Below are 26069 nucleotides of genomic sequence, written 5' to 3' on the forward strand. Positions count from 1 at the left end.
TTTCAATTACAAATTTGGTTCTCTGCGCATTCCCTTCGTTAAATTTCCTTCACTACTTACGTTAGTTATCGATTTGTACATACGATAATTTAGTATTCAAATAATTGTTTGCCATTTTCGTTAAAGTTAATGTATTCTAGTAAGTTAATAGTCTCACAAAAGATTGTTAAGGGCTTCACAGTTCACTTGAATGTGTTCTTTATTTCTCATTTCGTTTTGTGAATGGGCAAGCCATTGCGAAATACCCTGAAACAAGGATAGAGAACAGTACCCCTACCCATACTAAGTATGCATTATTAGAGTCTTTTGTTGGGTAGCTTGGCCCTTGTTTGTTGGGTACAATCGTATAAGATAAACAGCGGCCAGGCCGGCATTTTTATCAGCTATTTCAAATTAAATATAACATATTTACAAGTAATTATACCTTGCGATGGGGCAATACCAGCTGCCGAAGGCCGAGCACTGTGTACATTTGAAAATTAAAGCTTTGACAAGAAGTACAAAAATGTGTAACAAAATATTTAGTGTTTTAAAGCCTGTTGTTTGACCCAAACGTAATTTACAATTCGGACAGGCATCATTTGATTAACACCGAGCGATGTGTAACGTTACAAATTAAGTTTTAAATTAAGAAACTAAAAAATATTGCGTAATATGCATATGCGTTTTCCTGGTTCCAATGATACATTTTGAAAACGGAATTGGATAGTTGTACTTTTTCGGAAAAATAGAAGATGCCATTCCTTCGGCTTTCGTGTTTGATCAAATTAAAGCGATTATCATCCGATTACACAAAACTAAACCTCGGAACTGGGAGCATGGCCGCTAGTGTGGCTTCAGGCCCAATTGGTTTCTTCTTCCTCAAATGTAACCCTAATTTATGCTAACAGAAAGTGCACAGATAGTATGGACAAAATAGAACCATGTGTGGATAGCAAGATCCCAAAAAGAATCAAATCTAGACGGCTGAGTTGATGACCGCTTGCGTGGATGCGGAACTACTGATGCTATTGGCCTGGCCAAATGCAGATCCCGCTCCAGCAGCCGATGTGCTAGTCGTTGCCGTAATGCTCACCGCTGCCGCTGTGGCCGATGTCACTCCATCCGGATAGCCGCCCGAAGCAGGTGCCGGTGAAAGGGACATCGTCGACGAGGAGGGCGAAGAGCAATCGCTTTGCACACTCATTGTGGGCGAGGCGGCCACCAAATTGCTGCTGCTGCTGGTGTTGCTGATGGTCATCGGAAACTGCGGCGGCGGATTCCCGGTGGGCGTGTGCGGGGACAGTGGCGACATTGAGGACGATGTTGTGGTCAGCGACGGACTGCTGCTTGTGCTCGTTGTAGTCGCTGTGGATGAGCTGTTGCTATTGACTCCACTGATCGTACTGGAGTTGGTTGTTGGAGCCGTGGATGCGGCGGATGGGGGAGTCGATGGCGAATGCTGGCTGGAGGTAACCCCAGCTGCTGCTGCCGCAACTGCAGCGCGCTCACGCTCCCGATCTCGTTGTGGCCTGAAGGCCTCGCGCAGTGCCTCCACGCGAATTTCATTGGGTCCCCATCGCGCGTATCCAGCGCTATTTTGCAACCACACCACCTGTGTGCCCTGCATGCACTTGATCAGCACATCAGACCTGGGGGTAATTAGCAGAGTTAAATAAGTATGAGTTGGAGGGAAAGTCGAGTTAAACCCACTTTTGCAACATGTGCTGATAGCCGTGTCTGTACTCGTGGGCCATGCCCAATACCACCATTGAACGGCGCTTGTACATGCTGTCGTCCAGCTTGGATATGCTCTTCCACTCCGGCAGAAACACTATAAAGCTGGATTGAGTAAAACAAGAATAAATTGTATTATACTCATAAGCAACATCAAACTGAAGTTTAATCTCACCTCAGAGGCTCCATGGTGTCGGTGAGCAGTTTGTCGATGTGCAGCAAAGAAGCCTCAATCAGCTCCTCGCAATGAGGAGGGTTTACTTGGAAGGAACCGGAAACGGGCTTGAAGTCGAGGAAGGGGCTGTAAGGGTCACACATTTCACTTAGATTCAGCTCATTAAAATGCACTTATTTGGCTACATACCCCCTGGAACCGAAGTAGGCATCCGTGTCGGCAAACGCAGAGCAGTACTGTCGGAAATAGGAATTGAATGGCGAGGCGAAGCACTCGAAGCTTACACCAAAGTGCCTATGTAGGCACTCGAACACTGGCACTGGCAAGGCAGCCTGGGTAAGCTCCGCCTCCTGGGAGGAATTCAGGGCATTGCCCAGGAAGGTCTGGTACCTCTTGAGCAAACACCATACCCGGCCAATGAACAGATCGAACTTCTTGTCGTCGAAACAGTTGTGGCGGTACAGCTGTTCCAGCTTCTGCAGATAGGTGAGGTTGATGTACTGAGCATCCGGCTGGTTGATCGTGGCAGGCGTGTACTTGATGATCATGTGGTCGCGATCCTGTAAGTACTCGATCGTCGGCATCCGTGGCGATGGGACGGCAAACTGTATGGGATAGCACCACACTTTCTTTAGATGTGGCGGCGGCGGCGGAGGCGTGGGTTCCGGTATTCCGTGCTCCTTGAGCAGCTGCGAATGGCGCTCACGGATCTTGCGGGCATGATCAGCTGACAAGTGATAGATTTTCACGCACAAGGTCTCCACGGAACTCTTGACGGTCTCAACCAAATGTGGCTCACATTGCCGTTTTAGATGGGCCAAACGGTCCTGAAAATCCTCGTAGCTCGCGCCCACGGTACGCCTCAGCCATTGGAATGTGTCCTCCACATTCCACTTGACGACCTTCTTGGATTCCGCCGGCGCGGATCGGGATTCTATTATCTGCTTAGCGGCCTCTGCGTAACGGGAAAGCTGCTTCCTGGCATCCCCTGTGAACTTGGGCTTCACTATCTTGATAGGTATATCCGACATGATCTCGCGGTACATGGAGCTGGAGATCTCCGGCAGGCAGCTGCTGGGCAACAGTGGGTCGCAGCCGGTGTCTATCACCTTGCGTTCCATCAGCCAGCGGTTGAAGGAATCTCTGGGTGCCTTTATATTTTCTCTTCGCATGCACAAATCTTCGTAGGTTTTCAGCAGCTTCATGGTGAAGGCTGCCCGCAAAGCCTCCACCTCAGGATGCGGTTGCGGCAGAAGAGTCGGGGGTCGCTCTACGATCACGGCATTGGTGCACACCTCCAGGTCCCAGGGACCGGCCAGAACAAACTTCTTCATTGGAGGTCCACCGCCCATGTGATGCTGGTTGGGATGGATGTGCATGTCATCCGACGGCCGCCGCTTTAGGTGATGATGCTGGTGCTGTTGCTGTTGGTGCATATTGGGGGTCATCGGCGTCGGACCGCCCGCATGGCAGATGCCCAAAGGGTCGGTGAGCGGATCAAAGGGTCTGGTGCCAGGCATCTCCCACAGCGATTCTCCGGTGACTTTGTTCCAATAGTATGGGCGGTTTTCCCTCTTGGACCAGAATTTCCGCCATCCCTGGTTTACCAGCTCGGCGGTTAGCTCCTCGCCATAACCACCGGGTCCCAAGGTTGGCGGACCTTGCGGTGTATGAGCCATGCTCTCCAGCGGTGAGGGCGCATGTGTTTTCGTGGGCGTCGAGGGAGAGGAGCAACTGGCCACCGGTGAACTGCCCGCTCCTCCGCCCGGATTGTCCGGTAGAATGGGTCCCGTGACCGTAGGCGCTCCTGCCGTGGGTGAAGGTGACATGTTGTTGGAGGCACTCGCCGTCAGTTGATCCCAAGCACTCTGTGCGGCGGAGGAGGCGGACGATGAGGGTGCTCTGGAGGGCACGGGCAAGGATCCCATACCAGGAGTCCCCGTCGACGCAATCACGGAGGACAGCAAGCCCTCCGTGCCCGCGCCCAGGTTGTGTATGTTGCTATTGTTGTTGTTAGCTGCCATGCTGCGAAATATTTCTGCAAGAGCGAGGTAAACAAAAACAAGTGTTTTCAATCGGAGATGAGAGTGAGAGCAAGGCAGTGAAAAGAAAAGATAATCAATGGCCAGTGATGGCAAATTGGGTTTTCGGAAAATAGCTATTCTCTTGTTTAATATATGTTATAATGACAAATCGATGTTACATCTTAATCGATGTTATATATTAAACAATCAATATATAACAATAGTTATAGTTGTAGTGCTAAATACTAATAATAGTTTTTCAACACGTCTTGACCATCTATATTTCTCTTTAGTTCAGCTTTATGTTTTTTTTATATTTAATACCATAAATCTAAAACCCCTTAATTTAGGAAAAAAAACTTAGTGTTTATCACATAATTGAACCTCTTGCTTAGAAAAATAATTCAAATGAAGGATAAAAACCGCCAAGTCCCGCTTTGGCTAGAAAATAGCCAACGCGACACTGTCACGACGGCAGATAATGAAGTGAGCGCGCACCGGAATCGAACCGAAGAAACCAGAACCACCACCAGAGAGCTATAACTGCCGTTAGTCAGCCAGTCGACAACAGCCACTCAGCGGAGCGAGATCGGGGGCACGCTAGAGTCGGACGGAATGATGCGTGGGGATCGTGGGGAGTAGTAGAAATTAACACTAAATGTTGGCATGATAAATCCAAAAAATGCAGAAAGGAGCCCTTGACCAGAAAACAGTTAATACGACGCCCACTCAAACAAGGCGAAGAAGGCGCGCATGAGCGAGAGAGCCAGAGAGAGCGAACACAGCTCTGCTCTCGCACGAATGAGAAATCAAAACAAATTGCAAAAGAATAGAGATTTTCTGCCTGGGTTATGTGTATATGTTTTGACGAGCGTGTACCAAGCGTATGCGCACCGCCACAAGCGGAATAAAAAATATACAAAATAATTTGCTGCACTCGCACGCACACACACCAGCACACCTCCGCTGGCACACACACCCGCACCAACTGCAGGCATTATGCACGCCATATAAACAATTGCGAAAAAAATTACACTTGGTTTCGTGGCCCTCGACGGCTACGTCATAGCACTAAAATAATGGCGCGCTTTTTCAGTGCACCCACAAAAAGTCGCTTATAATTAAAGGAAAATGCAAATAATATCAATCAGGGGAACTTTGCAACGCTCAATTTCAGGCGAACTCGAGCAACTCGCTGCTCAACGGCGTAAACAAACAACATTCTGGATGCAACGAAAATTTCTCTACACTTTCTTTTTTGCACCCACCAAGGCACAGGCACATCAATATTTTCCATTTTATGTACTGCCTGGGCATCGTGTGGCCGCACTGCGTTGAAACGCCCTGAAACGCCACAAAACTCACCTAGTTTTAACTATCCTAGTCTGATAAGCACGCGCTACGTGTTTGCAAACATTTAGGCGTGCGATTGGCGTAAATATTCCCGCGATTTTCTTTGGAAATGAAAAATAAGTTCTTCTCAAATTCTTTTTCAGCGACGAAACTCGGAGCAGTCGAATCGAGATGGCATTGCTGCGATAGGCAGCACGATATCGATTGCCTGCTCTTTCCGTACTATCGTTTGCCTTTCGCAACTTTTCGTGTACGATAGTTCTGTGGTATTTGTTTTTAATCCATTAAATTTGAATTAAATAAATTAAAGAGATATAAAACTATTTATAACAATAGTTTATTACTTTTCTAGTGGACTCAAAGGAGGCTCACCTAATTTGACCCAAAATCCGCTTGCTTGGAATGTCTAACAATATCTCTACTTTAATTTATCGTCTGCAATTTTAGACAAATTTCTATGCTTATATTGAGATCCGGTTTGTATCTGTTAATTAGCCGCAGTAAGTTGTACTTTTTCGCCTTGGAGTTGTTTGATTCCAACTCATACAGCGTCGAGAGATTGACCAGCAAACTCTCGTTGAGGGACTTCTGGGGATTCAGGTTGATAGCGCGTTCGTACAGATTTATAGCATCCTTTAGCTTTCCGGCGTACAGAAGGCACACTCCCATGTTGTTCAGGATCATTGTGTTGCCGGTGTCCAGGTGCAGAGCTTTCTGGAATATCACATAGGCCTCGGGAAAGTCGTTCTTGGCCACAGCTATTAATCCCTTATCGACCAAGTCTCTGAGATCAGGCGCGGAGTTTCTACAACAAAAGCATATCATTGAACTGAAAATCGAGTTGCTTAGAATCGGGCCTTACATCTCTCTCAATCTCCTCGAGACAGCAATCTTCTGCTCTGCTCCAAATATGTCACCAATTTGCAGATAAATGCGGCCCCAAGCGGAGTACAAAGATCGCCGATCCTCCTTGCTCAGGTTGGAGCGTTTTAAAAGCGTTCCCTCCATTATGTCGTCTATCATACTGAATTTCTTCATCTGCAAAAATTAAATGGGTAATGTTACACCCAATTAAAATAGATTTTTGATAAACATACCATCAATCCACAGTTGATGATTGAATGCAAAACCCGTTCGCATCTCCTTTGCCAAAACTCCTCTGCCGCCTTGTTGTGCAGACTTATATAGTGCTCCTTGATTTCCCGCGTGGTCACATGAAGTTCTGAAAGTCTGTCCAGGGCGACGTGCGGTTTGCCCAGATAAATGGGCAGCTCTGCAAGCAAGAGCCGGAAAGAAAAGCAGGCTATTGATCCACTCTTGCCGTTGTACATCTCCGGATAGAAGTCGTAGAAGACATCGGGGCTGGTAAGTTGGCCAAAAGGTTCTGCCTCGGCATTCAGCAGCTCAAACTCGCCCAACTTGGCGAGCAGCGCGAGGCGCGTGAACCACAGTTGCAGGGAGTGAGGCGAGTGCTTGGCTGGCTGACCAAATCGCCCGTAACCCTGTCCATAAATGGTCAGGAGACGGCCCGTGAGATTCACGGCAGTGCGATAGCAACCGGCGTGGATTAGTGTTCTCAAGCCGCGCTCGTCCTGGGTGACATCATCGACGCGGAGGATCTTGCGGTAGGTCAACTCGGCCTCTCCGAGGTGTTGAGTCACCGCCACGCTGATGGGATCTGCCTAAAACAGTCAACATAAAGTAAAAGTGTCATTACCTTTTAAAATAAGTATAGAATGCTACGCACCAAGTCAGTTTGCAGGTGTATGCCCGGCATAATAAGTTTGCCAGGCTCGTTTTCCCGTGGCAACTCCCACAGATTTCTTACGTCGTCACCGACTTTTACGAAATCCTCTCCTGTCTCAGGTGTCTCAACATATTCAGGTGGCTGGAAGAACCCGGCGAAGGTGTTGGACATCATGTTTGGGGCTGAACTGGTGCTACCGGCGCTGTTGGAACTCCCTTCTGGTGGCAAGTTGTTGCTCTTGGGTTTGGTGGCCAGCTCATCGAAGAAACTGGGCGGATCGTTTGCGAAATATTCGCTTATTTTGTGTGACATGTCTTTCTTCAATGGTTTTTCGATAGGTTTTCAGGGATGTCACTATCGCTGCTGGCACAGCAAGAGCTATCGGCCGCGAATGGCGCCAATACTTCAGTGGTTTGAAATTTGCATAATAAACAAAAAGTCGAAACACAAAAATAATCATGTATTCGAAAATCATAATGATTTTCACATTCTAATATTATATATTTTTTCTGGACCATATTAGGAACTTGTGCCGCTCTACAAGCTAATAAAACAAGCTAATTTAAAGTCTTAAGATTTTTAATTTTTTAATTTTCTTTAATTTCCTCTTTTTAAAAATGTCTATATTTCATTGCGTAACGGATATTAATATTTGTAGCGTTGGAATATGTGCTACATAACTTTTAAATATGATTTTAGTCTTATGTTTTAGGATTGGGTTAGCGCAAATTACTAGTTTGGCCACTTGTTTGTATTAGTTTTTACAAAAATAATGATTTTATAAGCAAAGGGTGGATTTTTTGCCAAGGGAAAAAAAGCAGCGTTTAACTAAAGATTATATAATCACATAAACATATTGTCTCTGGTTTATCTATATTGTATCCCTTTATGTTTGTAAGCCAGTATTTTCCATTTGATTAGCCCATAAAAATTATAGCTTATAGAAAGAAAGAAAGAAATTATCCATATTGTGAGCAATAATTTTCAGAGTTAGTGGATATATATTATTTTCCTTTTACATAACCAGAATTCCCAAATAAAATGCGCACAAATTCATTTGTTCGTGTTTATTGATCTACTGTCATTTGTTTATTATTCGAGTTATACAATACATAAAGCAAAAATTGGTTAATTCTAGAGCTAACAAAGATGGCCATTTGATGGCCACTTTCCAGTTGCCTGTGTCCTAACATAAAAACGCATTACACTTTATTTACACGAAAACAGCCTCCTCCCATCGCAGTTTATTGCCCATTGAAAATCGTTTCGGGATAATAGCTTGGAGCATTGAACATGCGCGGGAATCCATTGCCATCCAGTTGGCCCACGGGCAGCACCGACATGATGTCCCTAAAATCAAACAATTAGTTTTTTAAATAAATTATATAACTTATCCGATAGAATATAGAGTTATAATAAATTAAAATATATTTTAGTTTTAGGAAGTGGGACTATCTATGGCATCTCCCTTACTATGAGTCCCTTAAAGTTACCTTAACAATTATCAAAGTAAGTGAAGCATGACTCCATTTTTTAAGATCGCTGTGCGATTTCCAAATGGTTCTAGTCATGGAAGTGCGACTGTGAGTTTTCGAGCAGCTAAAAAGAACACATTTACTCCACTTGTGAGCTCGGGTGTGGTATGTGCTGCAATTTGACGCCCTGGAGAGGCGATGCGATCAAACAGCGGGATGCGGACGGAGGAGGAGGATGGGAATGGTGAGGAGGATGAGGGGCACATGCTACACGCATGCGCTGCGTTAGGAGTCGGGCACGTCCCGAGTCCCTGGGCTCTATAAATATGCAGAGAACCGTGCAAGGAGCCGGCCGAAATTGGACATAAAACACGCTCAAGTGGGCGGCCTGGAGGCACAAGTGCCGCACGGAACGGTCACTTACAAACGATTTTTAATGCCAATTCCAGAACAATTGATTATATTCGTTCGCATTTCGGATTTCGGAGTTCGGTTCTGGGGCGCAACAAGCTCAAGTGTTGAATGAATTGTTTTACGAGTTATGAGGAAGTGGAAATTACCATGCCGCACTAGATTCCTCTCCTAACGAACTTGGTTGGCCCAAGTTCAGGGGAAATGTGAAAAGAAAATCTAACTACACTTCAAATGGTTTTGACTCTTTTCCAAGTTGTTTAGGGAAATTTTAAGAATCTCTAATTACAAAAAATCAATAGTATTATTAGCTCTTTTGATGGATTGACGATTTTGAGTTCTTGAAATAAGGAAAAATACTATTTTGTGTGTTCAAGAAAGGATTTGGGTCATAGTTAGAAGGCTAAGTTATATGGTGGATTTATGGATGCCATTAAATGATATTCTATGACTTCGACTTACGGTCTCTGCTGGGGCGTGCGATCCCGCTGGCGACGATTCTTGAACCAGTTGGAGACCTGGGTGAGTGTGAGGCCGGTCTTCTTGGCCAGCGTCTTCTTCTCGTCGGGCGTGGGATAGCGGTTGGTCAGGTAGCAGTCCTTGAGGGCGTTGCGCGACTTCTCCTTGAAGCAGTAGACCGTCTCCTCGCCATCCCAGATCGTCTTGGGCAGGGGATACTTCTTGCGCAGACGGTACTTGTCCACGGCGCCCAGTGGACGGCCACGCACCTTCTCGGCCTCCTTGTAGTGGGCCTTGAACCAGAGGTTCTGCAGGTCCACGTGGTACTTGATCGAGAAGCAGTGCGTCTCCAGCAGGTTGTACAGCTCGTGGAACTGGCCCAGATTGTAGGCCACCATGGCGCGGGCCCGCAGGACACTCTCGTTGGTCTTGAAGAACTCGCTGGGCGGCAGGCTGCAGAGGAATGTGGTAAGCTTCTCGATGTCGCCCTTCTGCTGCAGTGCCTCGCACATGCACTGGATCTGAAGAAGAAGTTCATAGCACTATATGTCTGAAAAGTCGGGGAGATATGTGAGAAGTATCCTACCTGATCCGTGGAGAACTGCAGCATTTTGGCGTCGATGGGAAAGCTGCTCACTGCGGACATGTTGTGGGCGGCTGTGAGATTGGATATGAGGTGGCCACCACTCCCGGCATTGCCCCCCAATCCGCCGCCACTTCTCTGCAGGCCGCCGCATAGATCCGTCTTCGTGTTCCCGTTGAGATCGCCCAGGTTGCCACTGCTTCCATTCTCGAAGATTATGCTATTCAGGCTGGGATAGTGCGTGGGCGTGGTCGAGGCGGTGGGCGGCGGCGACTTGTCGTAGTCGTTGGTGATGTCCTGGAACCGCCGCTCCAGCAGGTGATCCTTCTCCACGCCCTCGTAGGGTGCGAACTTGTCCAGCTGCAGGACCGTTTTGCATGACAGGTTGCCACGATAACCTGAAGATTGAAAATGGGAAACTTATGTCAAGCAAATATCTTAAATTTGTAATACCAAATGTTATTCAATGATAAAATAATTTAAATAATAATTTAAGCTGTGCACTTTTGAATTGTATAATCTGTTATGTTGCCAAGTAATTCAGTTTCTGGGACATCCAGATGAGCACCAGAAGATTTGCCAAAGAATAAGGTTGTAATGATCACATCTATCTGACACCTTGGATTAGCTATTGGTTCGTTCTTTCCCACGTGCCACTTCAGTGGTGGTCAATGAAAACCCCACCTTCCCCGGGTGCCCCAAGCTCAGAAGTGACTAATCGAATACCCGACTTGACCAAAACGATCGCCGTCTTTCGACACCTCGGACGAAGTGGACAGCCACTGTGGATCATATTGAGCCCGAAAGAGACATCGGCAAATAAATAAATGCGATATGCTTTACACAGCTAAATGTGTGTGGATATGCAGTTGTGAATATGTAAATCTTAATACAATTTAATACAATTTAATTGATGGGCGAACTGCGGTTGCCCTTCAATAGTGTGGAATACCCTTTAGTTTAGAAATAATAAGATAATTTGAAGAAATGCTATATAAAGGATTACTGAAGTATTCGAATTGAAAAGTTTTGTGTTATCAGATTTGAATTTAAAGTATAATACTGAAGCACTTGAAGCAATCAAAAAATTTTTAACAAAACGGTAATCGGTGAGCCGCCTGGACTTTAATAATTATAGAGAATGATTCGCACGATTTAATATTTAACTTCGTATATTAAACTTTATAAGCTGCCTGCCATAACTGCATTACCCACATCATGCACGCCACTCATGCAGTCCTCAAAAATGTGTGCTCCTCAGCAGAATAAAAGTCCCAGGCTTTAATTGTTTATGCAGCGCCTCATTGACGCCTCTGTCCCGAAACTTGATACCCTGGGTCTTCGGTCTCTGGACTATTTGCACCGATAAGACTAGACCTAGTTGGATCCGATGGATGCATATATCTAATAGCGGACTCACCAGCATTTGGCAGGAAGAGCGAGCCGTAGGCCATCGGCGAGCTGAGATTGTCCTGCTGGACAGCCGAGTGATCCGAGGATGTGCCGCCGGAACTCGTCGAGTCCAAATCTCCACCGATGGAGACCGACAGATTGTTGCCATCCAAGTTCTTGTCAAACATGATGCACCACCGATTTACTGAACAAAGTTCAGATAAGTTGTTAACTTTTTTTTAATTAGTTTTTATATTTTTCTCTTTTTGTTTTTATATTTATATTTCAGTTTATCATTTTAGTATCGTTCCACATTGTACATTTTATAGAACTTTAATGTTTTTATACTATTTTACTTTGCACTTTGGTAACTGCTTTAATTGCTTTGAAACTTTCGGCCAATAGAACTATCCTTAAATTGACTTGACTTAAATCACTCGGTTAATCCCAATTTGTGTTGCTTTGACTTGATCAGTTGAATCACTAAACTGCACTTGTCTTAAGATTATTTAGCTATATTTTGTGAACATATCTTATTTTAAACTTGTTGCTGACTCGATATTCTGTTTGTGTGTTATTTAATAATAGGCCAGGAACTTTGAATTTATTTAGTTATTTTCCGGGACCGATTCTTCCCAGCGACTGGACGCGAGCGCTCTTCAAACTCGACTGCAAGCCAGCGAAAACTGCATTCCGAGGGTGTGTTTCGTGCCGTGCCATTCCCTTCGTTCTCCTCGGCCTGCGGAACGAGTGGTCAAGTGAAACGGCAGCCGCTCACTGGCTGCTATACCGCTAGTTTAGGGGTGGTTCCGTTTCCGCTTCCCGTCCGCGGGCGGTGGGCGTGGCACTCGGCAGCCATTTTGTCTCGCTGCCTCGAATCTGAGGAGAAACTTCTTTTTTTTGCCATCTATGGGCAGAATGGGTCTTGGATTGGCAAACATCATGACCTCATTAGCAATTTCGAGGGTGTCTGATGATTGCCGTGTGCTGTTTCTCGGAATTTACATCGGGTTTCTGTGATATTGCTTCATTTGCGAGCAGCAACGAGTTCTCCTCGCACAGATGACCTTCTCGAATTGGAACTTTAGATGCCTTAAATTACTAAGATTCGGCTGAAACAGAAATATGTAAAGATGTTTAAAGATTCCATCAATTCTTACTTTTAATGTGGATTAAATCTTAAAATATAATAATCTGTGTGCTGAAATACTATTTACAACAGACTTGTTAGACAACCAAATATGAAGGTATACATTCTAATAATCTTAAATTAAAGCAGTAAAGTAAATAAAAAGAAGCCTTTTTTTTACTTTAAAAGTTTGTTATTTTGTATTGATATGGTTATGAATAATTTCTTCATTTACTTATAATGAAATATAAGCTAAGCACTTTTGGTTATATAATTTTATTAGCATTAAAAGAAATAAACAACAAACAAAATTTGTTAAGGTCCAAGCCAATAAAACTTGCAAATAGTATCGTATTGTTTATTATATTGTTTTGATATGTTCATGAATAATGTATATTTATTTACCATGAAATATAAGCTGAGCATTGGTTATTATTCTTAATTAGCAAATAAAGACATAAATAATTGACAAAAATGTCCAGCTCTAGACTTGAATTTGTCTATGTATGCATATATGTATGTACTTACATAGGTATAAAGTCAGACGCGATGCAATTTGATGCTCGACTGAGGCTGAGTTTGGGAAAAATTCCTTGGGCTGCGCATCCAAGGCGATCAAATTTCAATTACAAAGCGCTGCTCTCGACTGCATTCGGCGCAAAATGGTGTGATGAAATAAAATGAAATAAAGTGACATGACAAAGGTGACAATCCACAAAAAGGCCAAACAATTGCGTTGCCCCCGGGAACAGGAGCAGCGAAAGCAGCAGGAGCAGGAATAGAAACAGGAGCACTCCTCGGTTCCGATTGTTGTCGGGTGGGAATTCATTAGCACCAAAAACCGTGAGGGTTGACGATTTCGTCACACTCGCAGTCCCAAAAACCCAGATTTGTCACACCGCACATCATCAGCACTCCCCTCGAACAATACTCCAGCTTCCTATCCCTTCTGTTTTCATCGCAGGATCACACAGGTGTCGAGCGTGATGGCGGATTAGGTCCACTTACTCGGGGATTACTTAATTTCATGTGTCCTTGCCGTCGCCAGATTCGAAACAGTTTGTTTAATATGTTGTTATATCCTCAAAGTGCTTTATTGACATTTGAAAAAATATTCAGCTGATTACAATGTTGCATTTGAAATAAACAACTAATGTTAGGCAAGTTTAAAATTGATTTATTTATGCACATATATGTATGTATCTACATCTTTTTGTTTAACCTCTCCCTTGTTAAAAATCAGCTATTTAAAATGTTGCTAAGCAACTCCCCTTTGCGAAGGTGTGCCCTTTAATTGACCGCAGTGAAAGGATTGTAATCCCATCCGCGCTAATTCCATTATCAAATCACGTGTCAGGACTTAGGCAAAACAAAATAAGCTTTATTTTATATACTTTATGTTTCCAAAGCCCTTTTGGTTCCCACACTATCGGGTTTAGCTGAGCCAAGCTGAATTTTTCACTCGCTCGCCTGGTGTCTGTTTCAAAAATAATGCAAGCGCACAAAAGGCATTCAAAAGTATTACAAGTTTGGGCGAAAAATAATAGAAAACTTGGGACTAGAAGTATACAAATTGGTAAAAAACAGGGCTTGGATAAAAAATTAGAGTAAAGAAAATTCCAATTAAAAATCATATGTTAATGGATGAGTAAGGGTAAAGGTATATATCTATCATCTTCAAAAATTTGATAACACTGGCGAACATTTGTATAAATTGTTTATTACCCATCTGAAATCTTGGTAATCCACATTTCCTTCAACCACAACTACTTCCTGGCTTTCCTGGCTAATACTTTTTAAGTAGCTCCTCACATTTCACCTCAGTTCCCACTTTTGCATCATGCAGCATTATAATACCCCTAGATACCCGGAATTTCCGAGCACTTTGCGATAATCTGCGACTATTACTCAATTTTCCATTGCTCCTCTCAAATCGTTGTGTTCACCAGTAACTTCTTGCATAACCATTTGTGGCTGGCCAGCCCATCGTTTGCAATAGTTTTTCAATGGACTTCCATTGTAGCCCATTGTTTGCCCCGTCGACGCTCAACAAATTGCTTAACTTCTCGCAAAAAGAGACAGGACGCTCCAGGATATTTAGCAAACGTCATCGTCCTGCGGCAGGAGAAGGGAAAAACTGCCCGGTTAATCCCAAAATTCCAGATTCAGACCAGAAAATAGAGCAGAAACAGCTTACCATCTGTAATCCCGAAACGGGCAACAATGCAAGGTGTCACCTTGTCGCTATCCTGTCTGCTCCCATTCACTCGCAGGATCTCTTTATCCTGTCGATCACCCAATAATGGGCATTGTGTGGGAGTTTCGTCTGGCGATGCCAAATGATTTTCGCACCTTTAGCTGGAAAATATTTTGGGCATTACGCGCTGCACACAAAAGGTGTTTATAGACACATTGCAGGGCAATCCAATTAATACGATTTGGAAACTAAGCAAACCCAGTGTAATTAATAAAATAAAATATTAGAAACAAAATAATCAAAATAATACAAAAACTTGTTGATACTCATTCGTGATATCTTTAACTTTTAGAAGTCATGCCTTTCTAGGTCGAAAATACTTTGATGTTTTATTTTTGGGGACAGAAATCACGAGACACTCAAATTAATCAGAACAAGCAGGAAAACAGTTCCCATTTTCCCCGCCACTTAGTAACGCAAATCAATCAGTCGCGACTTTCCTTCGGTAATTTCGAACATATGCTGGGATTCTCGATTCCCGAGCACCCAAACAATTTCCACGGCTAATTGGGTAGGCGAGTTCCATGGGTCCAGTGCACTTTCCCATTGAGAACTCGGAAGGGGGTGTAAGACGATCCTTAGTTGGCAACCAGCTCATTGTTCTCATCAAGGAAAGCTCGCTGGTGTTTCCTTTCTCAACTCGACCGCTAAACAACAAAACTACAACTTTTCCACCTAATACTCTTCAGCTATTTGTATACCTGCCCAGATTTGAATATGATAATTGATTGCCGTTTACCTTCTCGATAGGAATTCTGTTGAAAGTCGGAAACCCGAGCAGATTGGCAACTGATTTCCATCATTCTAGCTGATCTAGATCAGTTTTGTCTATTTGCTCTTTCTAAATTTGGTATGCAGAGTTCTTGGGAAATTTTGGCCAAAAATGAATGAATTGGAAGGAAGAAACTTGATAAAATCAGAGCACCATTCATAAATTGGATTTCCAAGTACCAGACGGATGTTTCTCACCATTACAAAGGGAAAAAATGTTCAAAGATATTATTATTACTCACTATATATTATTTATATTCAAGTTCTATATTATTTATGCCCAGCTTTAAACGGAATTTTAATTTCTCTTGTGTATCGTTGTTTTCTAACGACTTTATTAAGCGAAAATTGTAAACTAATTATGCGCTGCGAAATGAAATTCCCGCGGGACACAATTAGTGCGTGTTTTTTATTTTTTATTTCGGACATATGCTTTCCCCGGCCGCAAAATGAGCAAATAAATCATAAATGTTTCATTCAACGTAATTGAGCCCGAACTTACCCCTAAGTTCTCCTTCTCCGAGGGGCAGGGGTGGGTCACCATGCCTACACTTCTGTGAAACGAGAAAAACAATGTAATCCGAGAAGGTTTTTAGGAATGTGCGTAATATTGTGTGCGGGTTGCGAGGAGAAGGGGAATTTGGTGGAAGAACTTCTTCAGTTTTAGGGGTTGTAATGGCTCCGCCCCCGGGAACAAGTGGAAGCGAAACAAGCGACGAAACAAATGGAAATGTAAATGAAACTTATTCAATAGGGGAATCCTTTTAAATTTATACTTTATACGAATATTGATTATATACGTATATAAATTTATTTAATAATATTAATACCTGATACTTATAGTACTATATACTATTATATATATATTATATTATATATAATTTATATTTTATATTATATTATATTATATTACATTTATACAAGAAGTTGTAAATTTCTGTCTTTAATTTAATATAAGTAGACATTATATAAAGTTGGTACTTATTTTTAATATAGCAAGAAAAACACTTCGAAAACGAACAATAACAATTTAACAGCGAAAACGAAACGAAACTCAAACCTCCTTGGCCAGCTTATGGACCTGGCGATAGTTGACGTCCACCAATCGGATACTGCCGCCCACCGTGGCCAGCGGTTTCATCAAGTTGTTCAGGGTGGTGGCCACCGGATCGAGGATGTCCCTGGCGGAGCACAGTACATTGTATAGGAAAATCAGCGGCGGCTGCAGGTAGCCGTTGAAGAGCATGGTCAGGAGGGGCTTGACCAAGTAGTCGGAGGTCATGTGGAGCAGTCCAACGATCAGGGTGTTCACCAGGGAGTAGAGGACAAATCGGTAGCTCTGCAGGATGAAGGCCACCACGAAGGCCACGGCGATGTGCAGCAATCCAAAGAGCTCCGCCCAGAAGTGGGTGGCATAGGTGGTGGCGCGGTCGGCCAGGACAATCGCATTGATCTTCGGATGCGAGTCCGTCGTGCTCAGATAGTCGGCGCAGCCGTGCTCGAAGGGATAGATGCCGATGCAGGTGTGCCGGTTGGCCTCCTTGCGATTCCACTGCGGCTCCGGCAGATCGTCGATGATGGAATTCTGGCTCTGCGGCTGGCACTTGCACATCTTGTCCAGCGACTCCAGCAAACGGGTCAGAAAGCCACCGTTCTGCTTCTGCTTCTGCGCCTGCGATGCCTTGTGGAACTTTGTGGCACGACCCTTCACCTTGGGCGCAGTTCTCGTTGGGACGCGCACTCGGGGACGCCGCTTGGAGTAACGCTGGAACTCGATCCTTTGTGGCTTGTTCTTGCTCAGGCTAAGCAGACTCTTCTCCGGCTCGGCGTGCATCTCGTACAGAGTGTGTGGTGAGCTCCCCGAATCCGTGGACGCGGTCATCTCCCCTTGCGCCACATCCTTGAACATGTTGTACTGCGCCTGACTGTGCTGATATGCGTCGGAATCGGTGGAGGAGTTCAGCCGTGGGAAGATCCTCTTCAGGGGAGACTGCAGCTTGGCCGTCACCCCCACGTGGTTCACCTTGATCAGGTTCGACTTGGAGGTGGCGCAGTGGGGATCGGTTGACTCTGACATAGTGAGTTTTTGTTCTAAACTAATAACGTGCTGCTTCAAAGCCAACTGACGTCTTTTCCGATCATATGATCTAAATTCAAGTTTAGCGTACCGAAAAGTCAACTTATTAGCTTTTTACCACAGAAAAGGACATGTACTTTTTGGCCTAGAGACAAGAATATATAATTTAATTTAAAAATGTATTATTATTATTTGTTTTTGTCCGTGCTATAATACGTTTCATTTCCGGTTTGCGCCACCACTACGTTTGCTGGTATGTTTCGGTATATTCCCGGTAGATGGTGTACCCAACAGTAGTTTCCTTTACCGGGCCGCAAACGGTCACACTCGTCCACACTAAGCAGATTTGGAGAAAAAAACAACTGTAATTAGGAGCCATAATTAATTCATTTCGAATCGCACACGCTTTTCAGTTTAGCTAGCCGAAAGTACAGAATGTTCGCCTCCGCCTGGCGCAGCGTGGCCACCTCCGTGGAGACCCAGTTGACGGCCACCTACTTCCGAGGTTCGTCCAGCAATCCGAAATTGCTCCTGCGTTCCTGGCGGACGATTCCTCGAGCGGATGCCCCTGGTTTCGGAGCGATTCGGCGGCGTTTTCTGGCTGTGCCCGTCATCTGTCCAAGTCTCGTCAAGCGTAATCTATCCGTACATACGTGTTTAATCTAATCTCTGCCTGCGCTGCACTTCCATTTCCCAGTATCTACGCTTTTTGTGCGTCCGTAGCTAGTCAGTCTGTTTATCTGTTGGCCATCTATGTAGCTAAATGTGAAACCATCGCTTCGTTTCAGTGCAAAAACTACGCAAAGTCGGCTTCAGAGGCATGCACAGCACATTGGAGGACGTGCAGCTGGAGGGCATGGAGATCAAGATCCTGCCGGCCCTGCAGGACAACTACATGTATTTGATTGTGGACACGAAGACGCGCGAGGCGGCAGTGGTGGATCCCGTGGAGCCGGAGCTGGTCATCAAGACGGTGCAGGAGCAGCAGCTGACCCTCAGCAAGGTGCTGACCACGCACCATCACTGGGACCACGCCGGCGGCAATGAGAAGCTGCTCAAGCTGTGGCAGAAGGAGCTGGACGTGTATGGCGGCGATGACCGCATCGGGGCCTTGAACAAAAAGGTTCAGCAGGACGACACCTTCACCATTGGCGGCCTGCATGTCAAGTGCTTGTCCACGCCGTGCCACACCACCGGCCACATATGCTACCACGTCACCGCGCAGGATGGCAGCGGAGAGGGAGCCGTCTTCACCGGCGACACCCTCTTCCAGGGCGGATGCGGCCGCTTCTTCGAGGGCACTCCCGAGGAAATGTACGAGGCGCTGTGCACAAAGCTCTCCGCCTTGCCGGACGCCACAAAGGTGTTCTGTGGCCACGAGTACACGCTGCAGAACATGAGCTTCGCCCGTCACGTCGAGCCCGACAACGAGGTCATCCAGCAGAGGATCGAGTGGGCCAAGCATCGGCGCGCCTCCCAGGATCCCACAGTGCCCTCGACCATTGGCGAGGAGAAGTCCTGGAACCCCTTCATGCGCGTCCATGAGGCCACCGTGCAGAAGCACGCCGGCGGAGCCACCGATCCCGTCGTCACCATGGGCAAGCTGCGCAAGGAAAAGGACACCTTTAAGGCCTGATCTATTTGCTCGAAATTTTCGAAACTTGTGATTTAATATTGGATTTTAATGGTTAATAAAATTAACGCTGTGTGTGGAGTGCAGACAATGGCTTTTTAATAATTCGCAATTTTTCGCAAGTTTTTCTCAAATTATCCGAAATTGTCGTGACGAATTTTAGATTAAAATATTTTTCGTTTTATTGAAAAATTATTAATATTAATTATTTAGTTTTATTTAAAAGAATTTATTTTTGTTATTCTGGTCTAGCAATACTCTAGTGAAGAAAGTACTCGGATTTATATCGTTGATTCCAACTTTATTCATAGAAGCAATGAATTGAACATTTTGTAAATCCAAAGATTTTATTAAATTTCGTAAAATTTGAATCCCAACGGTTTTGGTTAGGCGTTAGTGCTTTTTGGGCACATCAAAAATACCTTTGGTATTTCTAGCGACTTACCGCCAACGATCTGGCAACGCCGCCTGCCATTAACACAAAAATCGCGGCGTCTGTCCAATGGGATTTTGAAATAAAAACAAGTTAACAGCACGGCGCGATGAACGCAAACAAACGCAGAAGTTCGGTGAGTTCTTCGAAAACTAATTGATTGAGAAGCGCTCATGGTAGCTATATTACTTCTTGCAGCTGCGCAAGGCGCCGACCAAGGAAGATGAGACGAACACAACAACGTCCGCGATCAAACAACAAATCAAGCGACGCATCAGTTTCAGTGGCAAGAAGTCCGTGAGGTACGTACAGTAAATACATGCGATGTACAACACTCACCCGCCCTCCACACAGGGAATTCGTGAACACCAAGGAGACCAACAACTGGGACGACTCGTACGAGGTGTCGGAACACCATGCTGAGGACAGCTCGGGATCGAAGTGCTGCAGCACTGGTTCAGCATCAGTGGCGAGGGTTGCCGAACATGCCGACAAGGAGAACATTCCGCTGCCCAGCCACTGCGAGCGTGGGCATGTCGATCTGTCCGTGAATCTGCATGCCAGCGTGGATTTCACCCTCCTGCCCTGCGAAATGATGGACAAATCAAGGAAAACATCCTCAACCTCCGCTGTGTCCTTTTGCGTATCCTCTGAGGAGCGAAAACTGTTGCAAAGCAGTCTCAGTGACCGCCAGTTGGTAGACAAGACCATGGATCTGATGTCCGGATCTCTCGTAAACCGGCACCAAATCGCGTCGAGCGTTTGTGAGGAATCCTCCATCAAAGTGGCAAGCAACGAACGGGAGAAGGTGGTATTCACGCCAGCTGTCAAGGCTGTGAGTGACTCCTTCATGGACATCACGCCATTGGGATTTACTGATCCCACTCCTGCTGCTCCTGCTCCAGCTCCAGTTGTAACTCTATATCCTCCAACTCAACAAAGTTTAATGGAGCTGGAAGAGGACAGCATTGTGAGGGAGATGCGTGAATCTACCAAAAACCAGACCAAAACTCCGGCGCAGAAATCGCTTTTCATGGACATGGGGGAGACCAAGAATAAAACCCAACAGGGAGCTGGAGGTGTATCCTTCCCATTAGATGGTTAGTATTATCTCAGTTAAATCCCTTCCTTAAAGTTTCTAATCACCAAGCTTTCGGTTCTGCCACTTTATTTTGCAGTTCCCAATGACCGAGATCGTTCGCCATCAAACTCCTTTGAGAGCCTTAATAGCACCATGAACTTTACGAGAGATGAGTCCATGCTGATACCATTCGACATGATTTCGGGGAAAAACATAAGCAAGAAACTCAATTTCCGTCAACTCAACGAAGACCTGGAGGCGGGTAAGATCCAGATATTTCCGAATGGGCCAAAAACGCCTACCACAGATCGTAAGGCCAAGAAAAATCGATTTTGGTCTGGCCTGGAAGAGGAGGGCACGGATGACAATAGTCCAAAGAAGGATATAAGAAGCATAGTACCACGGGGAACGTTAAATTTCAGTGAGAACATGACCTTGACGCCTACGAAAACAAGTCCAGTTCGCAAAGAGAAACTGAAGGCGAAGGATGAGAAGCAGAAGTATCGACTATCCCAGGCGGATGAGATGATGCTTGACAATACAAACTTCTTGGCCCATGCCAGACTAGGCGACGAAACGCAGTCGAGAAATACGTCGAAGAACTCGACGAGAAGGGAGACAACTTGCGAAACCTCGGAACTGAATTTGGAATATCCTACGATAAGTCAGGACTTTCAACCCATTCCGAGTTCCAAGCCTCGTAAAACTGATTTTATAGCTGAGGAAATGCAGCTGAGCCAGACAGATTACCCTGCCATTCCTGCATTGCAAACTGCTCCCACGCGACGTACCTTGCATCTCAATGAATCCATGGATCATGAAGCAACGAAGTCCACGTACGTTAGGAAGGAGATTTCGGTAACCACGCAGGAGACAATCTATGAAAAATCCACAACCAACGAGCAGAACAGCAACCAAAATCGCACCACATGGGGCTGCACTAAAACCAAGCGCAGGGAGACGCTTTTGATGCAGGAAAGCATGGAGGAGGACATCATTAGTCCTCTCAAGGACTTACAATTAAAGCCAAACGCTGCTCCTGGGAATACAGGGCAATCCAAAGCAGAACCACTGGAGGAACTGGACATAAACCAAAGTAATATGATACCTACTAAAAATATTGCCCCTAGAGAACAACTTAAATCAAGGAAAACGCTGCTATTAGAGGAACCCATGGAAGAGGAAATGAGCAGTAACATTGGTTACCATTCCAAAAGAAAGACTCTCCACTTAGCGGAACCTCTGGTTGAGGAGGGGGAGGATGTCATTTCGGAGAAGCACATACCAATGAAAGGAGTCGCGCATCAAGAAAGCAAATCCAAGGGTAGGCAAACTCTTCTGTTAGCAGAGCCCATGGAGGAGGAAATATTTTACAATACGAAAGATCCACAGGAATGTGATTTGAAAAGAAACAAGACTGGACCTCTGGAATACAGTCAATTAAACCAGGGGAAGAGTATTACTTCGCAAAGCAGACCCAAAGCTAGGCAAACCATCCTGGTCGAAGAACCCATGGAGGAGGACACGGACTGTAACAATAAAGATAATACTGCCAAACCTAGAGAGGACCACATAAACAAGGTAGCCAAACCCAGACAAACACTCCTTATGTCAGAACCTTTAGAGGAGGATATGTGTCTTCCACCGCCAAAGAATAAGTCAATAGTGACACATAAAACAATAGATAGATCAACCGAGCAGCAGCGATCAAAATCGAGGCACACACTAATATTATCCGAACCTATTGAAGAGGAACATATTCAGCAGGATTTGCCAGCTGGAAAGGAGTATAATTCGGCTAGACAGCAAAGATTCAAGCCAAGGCAAACGCTCATCATGGCAGAACCCATTGAAGAAGATGTTGGAGAGACGCAACGTAAATCACATGCGAATAGGGCGCAAACTAACATAACAGGTTCGTCAACTTCCAGACCAAGGCACACTCTTCTGATGTCCGAACCAATTGAAGAAGAACTAACTAACGAAGATAAAAGCACGAATGCCAGAACACTAAAATCGAGGCGAACCATTCTGATGGCGGAACCGATAGAGGAAGAGGGCAATATGTCTATCGCTAAAAAAATAGGTCAATTTCCTAAAGAATCTTCTGAAGAAGTGGTATTTCAAACCTCCAAACCTCGTCAAACTCTGCTGATAGCCGAGCCTATAGAGGAAGATGTCTTCAATCAGTCAAATGGTCAGCCCAAGCCACACTCTGTATCTAAGGATAACTTCACTAGAAAGACCTCAAGACGCCACACGCTTATTAATGCCGAACCCATTGAAGAGGATTTGGATGTTCGTAAACCGCTGGAAAATTCAAAGGAGTCATCTTTGACCGCCAGAATTATTCAGTCATTCGCCGAGCCCATTGAAAGTGCCCTATTTTCAATTACTGATCAAAAAGCTAAACAGCAATTTTCCGAATCGGTTCAAACTCTTCCCAAGGAACCCCTAAACCATCTCCACCAGAAGCCTCGGAATACCCTTACCTCGCATGAAACTATTCAGGAGGATTTAGAAGTCGAAAAGGAAAACTCATCAGTTAGGCCTATGAGATCTAGGTGCAGAAAGACCCTAATCATGGCTGAGCCCATCGAAGAAGATGTTAATAGCCACAATATGACCAAACAAAATAGGATCTGTGACTCTTTAAATGGTCAACAGTCCGGTGGATATATGGCTGCCAAAACAAGACAATCCGTGCATATACCGGTACCCATTGAGGAGGATCTTATTCCGGGCCAACAGCATAGAGAATTCAAAGCGGCGGTGAAGGGCATAACTACACTGCTTTCGACTGAGTCCATAGAAGAAGATGTACCCGCGCAACATACTCGAATTTCTAAAAATAAACCAATGGGCTCGAAGGTTACGGCGGAGCCCATCACCGAGGATTTGGATTCCAAAAGACCAGAGATTTCACAATCCGCGGAAGCGTCTTTACCCCAAAGGAGCCAGTTTCCTGATGTTCCGTCATCCAGAAGACATACACTACTTTTATCGGAACCCATGGAAGAGGATGATGTGGGTATTTTCGAACATATCTACCCCACAAGAGACACACAAATTTCCGAAAAATTAGAAAAACCAGAAGGACCCGTTCATTCGCCCAACAATTCTGTGGACAACGAAGAGGTAGGCACTTCTCCCAGTGCCATGGCCCAGCAATCCATGGCAATGTCCGAATCAATGGACTTCCAAAGCCCGCAGTTCAGGCCGAGGGGTCCGGACTTTAATGCAATCACGCCGGGAATGTCCTTGACTGAATTTGTGGATCAGGAAGAGATGTGCAAGACCCCGATTCACAAGAAAGTTCTCCTGACTTCCCATCGGAAAAAATTGTCCATGTACCAACCAGTGCCGATAGACCTTGAGGCAGATGCCTCCGGCTTTGGAACTCCAAAAAATCACGTCCAGCTAAAGCGTCTACCCACGCACCTCACGCCCAACCTTCCGGAGTCCAAGAAACGACACACGCATCTGTTTACGAATAGCAACATGGACATCGAAATGGAGGAGGATCAGGAAGGTGCTTGGGGGACGAAAAGTATTCAAATGCACACAGGGACAAGTAAATCACGCAGGACCTACACGGTAGAGCAGTTGGACGCGTCGGTGCAGCCAGTAAGGGACTACAATCCTGTAGTGACTGAGCTGAACAAACAGGGCGGTATTAATGTGCTGGAGCTGCCACGAAAATCGGCCTATAACATGGATCTAGAGGAGAAACCCATCAGTATCTCCGATGTAAACAATTACTTCCAGGGGCAAAAGGAGGAGGAGCGCCAGTCTAGCGAAAGACAGAGCGGTAGCTCCAACGATAGAACCTTCAAGAGCTACGCAGCAACTAACTCAAAATTCATCAATCTGACCGGGAACACAACCATCTTTGCAGCCGCAGAAGATTTGGGTGGTGAGGGGAATGACCAGCCCCACCAGATAGACAACGAGCACCTAAGTCTGGTTTCCACGCTGGCGGAGGAAACAGACGATGACGGCGACGAGGAGGAGGAAGAGCAGGAGCAGGAGCAAGAGCAGCATCTCTTACAACCTGAAATCTGCGAGGCTCAGCTGAATTCAATGATAAAAGCTGGCAGCGAAGGCTCCTGCAAAAAGTGCAGGAATTGCAATCATACTTTGAGCGAAACGAGGCTAAGTAGCGATTCATTTGTCCTACCACCTCGCAAATTGTGGGACTTTTCAAGGCTACAGCAACGGTTGCGCAAGATAAGGCAGAAGCCGTCGTGGAAGGAAGTGAACACTTACTGGGAGATCGAGGAGGAGGCTAGGCTGTCCAGGAACCAGGACTCCGACGATTCAATGGACCAGACCAAGGTGGAGGAGGAGGCCACCAAGTGGAACAAAGCGGCGCTTCTTGAAATGTGCAGGCTGTGAGTACCGAATATACTTGGAATTTTGAATCATTTCTTCAACATTTACTATTTCCCCAACAGACGAACAGAAGACAATGCCATAGCGAAGCCCCCGGAATCTTTCTTTTCGAGACTCAAACGTTTGCTGGCCGAACAGCAGCCCAACTGGATCTTCGACTACCAGCGTAAAGTGTCCCAGCAAATGATATTTTACAACCGACAGCTGACCACGATCCGAATCGTGGTGAACTACCAAATCGAAGACTTGGTGGACGAGTCCACCATTAGCGTGTGTTCCATTGAACTAGACAATGAGGTGCCCACTCCCAAGGACCAATGGTCATCGCGTGAACACTTTTTAAACTTCCACCTAAGTCTCCACCTGCCGCTGAATCTTGGCGACGAGATCGGGGGCAGTGATGAGACGGCTTTCTTGAAATTTCTCAACAGCATTGATCGCAGAATTGCAGAGGTCAAGCAAAAGTTACACAAAGTTTTAGCACTTCTATCGCAGAAGAGAGCGAGGCTAACAAGGTAAGGCCTTCTCCAAGTTGTATTTCAATACATTACTAATTTAAGTGTTCCCTTCTTAGAGAAGCAAATCGAACGATTGTCAGAAAGATAGTGCGAAAGTGCATCGATCAGGAACCCATCGTGCGTCTCGAGAAGATAAGTTTCCTAATTGAAATTGGCAATATTGAGGACGTTTCCTTCACGGATATCCTACGCCCCGAACTGCATCTCTTCAATGAAAACATTCAGTATCTGCCCAAGGGAATTCCTTTCCTGGAAGCCTTTCTCACCGATCCCGAGCAGTACCTTAGAAAATAAATGCGTATGTTAGACTACCTTTTAAATTGTTTTAAATTAAAATAAATGCATTCGTCTGCGTTTTTTAACGAATCAACATTGACAGTGTAAATGGGCAAAGTGGATTTCCGTTGAATGAAATAAAACAAATAAAGAGCAAGGAAGGA

At 45.2% G+C, this 26069-nt stretch overlaps 6 protein-coding genes across 8 annotated transcripts; 2 read left to right on the forward strand and 4 right to left on the reverse strand.

The window, feature by feature from the left end:
- Positions 1–163: 163 nt before the first annotated feature.
- On the reverse strand, positions 164–5462 carry LOC6738905 (mRNA (2'-O-methyladenosine-N(6)-)-methyltransferase). Its single transcript, XM_016169163.3, has 5 exons — positions 5281–5462; positions 2081–3929; positions 1892–2017; positions 1693–1821; positions 164–1631 (listed from the first exon to the last, which is right to left on the reverse strand). The coding sequence occupies exons 2-5, from the start codon at positions 3913–3915 to the stop codon at positions 959–961; spliced, it is 2763 nt and encodes a 920-aa protein (XP_016032728.1). The 5' UTR covers positions 3916–3929; positions 5281–5462; the 3' UTR covers positions 164–958.
- A 203-nt stretch (positions 5463–5665) lies between these two features.
- LOC6738906 (trafficking protein particle complex subunit 12) lies at positions 5666–7372 on the reverse strand. Its single transcript, XM_016169162.3, has 4 exons — positions 7016–7372; positions 6366–6950; positions 6131–6306; positions 5666–6073 (listed from the first exon to the last, which is right to left on the reverse strand). Exons 1-4 carry the CDS (start codon positions 7325–7327, stop codon positions 5692–5694), a joined length of 1455 nt encoding a protein of 484 aa, XP_016032729.1. The 5' UTR covers positions 7328–7372; the 3' UTR covers positions 5666–5691.
- A 695-nt stretch (positions 7373–8067) lies between these two features.
- Positions 8068–12040, reverse strand: LOC6738907 (homeobox protein SIX6). Its single transcript, XM_002085666.4, has 4 exons — positions 11364–12040; positions 9947–10341; positions 9364–9881; positions 8068–8365 (listed from the first exon to the last, which is right to left on the reverse strand). The coding sequence occupies exons 1-4, from the start codon at positions 11521–11523 to the stop codon at positions 8260–8262; spliced, it is 1179 nt and encodes a 392-aa protein (XP_002085702.1). The 5' UTR covers positions 11524–12040; the 3' UTR covers positions 8068–8259.
- Positions 12041–16461: 4421 nt separating this feature from the next.
- Positions 16462–17624, reverse strand: LOC6738908. Its single transcript, XM_002085667.4, has one exon. It carries the CDS (start codon positions 17567–17569, stop codon positions 16547–16549), a length of 1023 nt encoding a protein of 340 aa, XP_002085703.2. The 5' UTR covers positions 17570–17624; the 3' UTR covers positions 16462–16546.
- Positions 17625–17794: 170 nt separating this feature from the next.
- On the forward strand, positions 17795–19288 carry LOC6738909 (hydroxyacylglutathione hydrolase, mitochondrial). Of its 3 annotated transcripts, none has more exons than XM_016171834.3 (2): positions 17795–17933; positions 18358–19288. In XM_016171834.3, the coding sequence occupies exon 2, from the start codon at positions 18390–18392 to the stop codon at positions 19203–19205; it is 816 nt and encodes a 271-aa protein (XP_016032730.1). In that variant the 5' UTR covers positions 17795–17933; positions 18358–18389; the 3' UTR covers positions 19206–19288. The 3 variants fall into 3 exon arrangements, with proteins under 3 accessions (XP_016032730.1, XP_002085704.1, XP_016032731.1); XM_002085668.4 differs by having other exon boundaries at positions 17874–18203; XM_016171835.3 differs by having other exon boundaries at positions 17877–18074.
- A 314-nt stretch (positions 19289–19602) lies between these two features.
- On the forward strand, positions 19603–26062 carry LOC6738910. The gene is made up of 6 exons (XM_016171837.3): positions 19603–19771; positions 19834–19937; positions 19990–20735; positions 20814–25110; positions 25174–25626; positions 25686–26062. Exons 1-6 carry the CDS (start codon positions 19745–19747, stop codon positions 25921–25923), a joined length of 5865 nt encoding a protein of 1954 aa, XP_016032733.1. The 5' UTR covers positions 19603–19744; the 3' UTR covers positions 25924–26062.
- The last annotated feature ends 7 nt before the right edge of the window (positions 26063–26069 follow it).

The sequence above is a fragment of the Drosophila simulans genome, chromosome 3L (genome assembly GCF_016746395.2).
Source record: "Drosophila simulans strain w501 chromosome 3L, Prin_Dsim_3.1, whole genome shotgun sequence".
Taxonomy (NCBI): Eukaryota; Metazoa; Arthropoda; class Insecta; order Diptera; family Drosophilidae; genus Drosophila; species Drosophila simulans.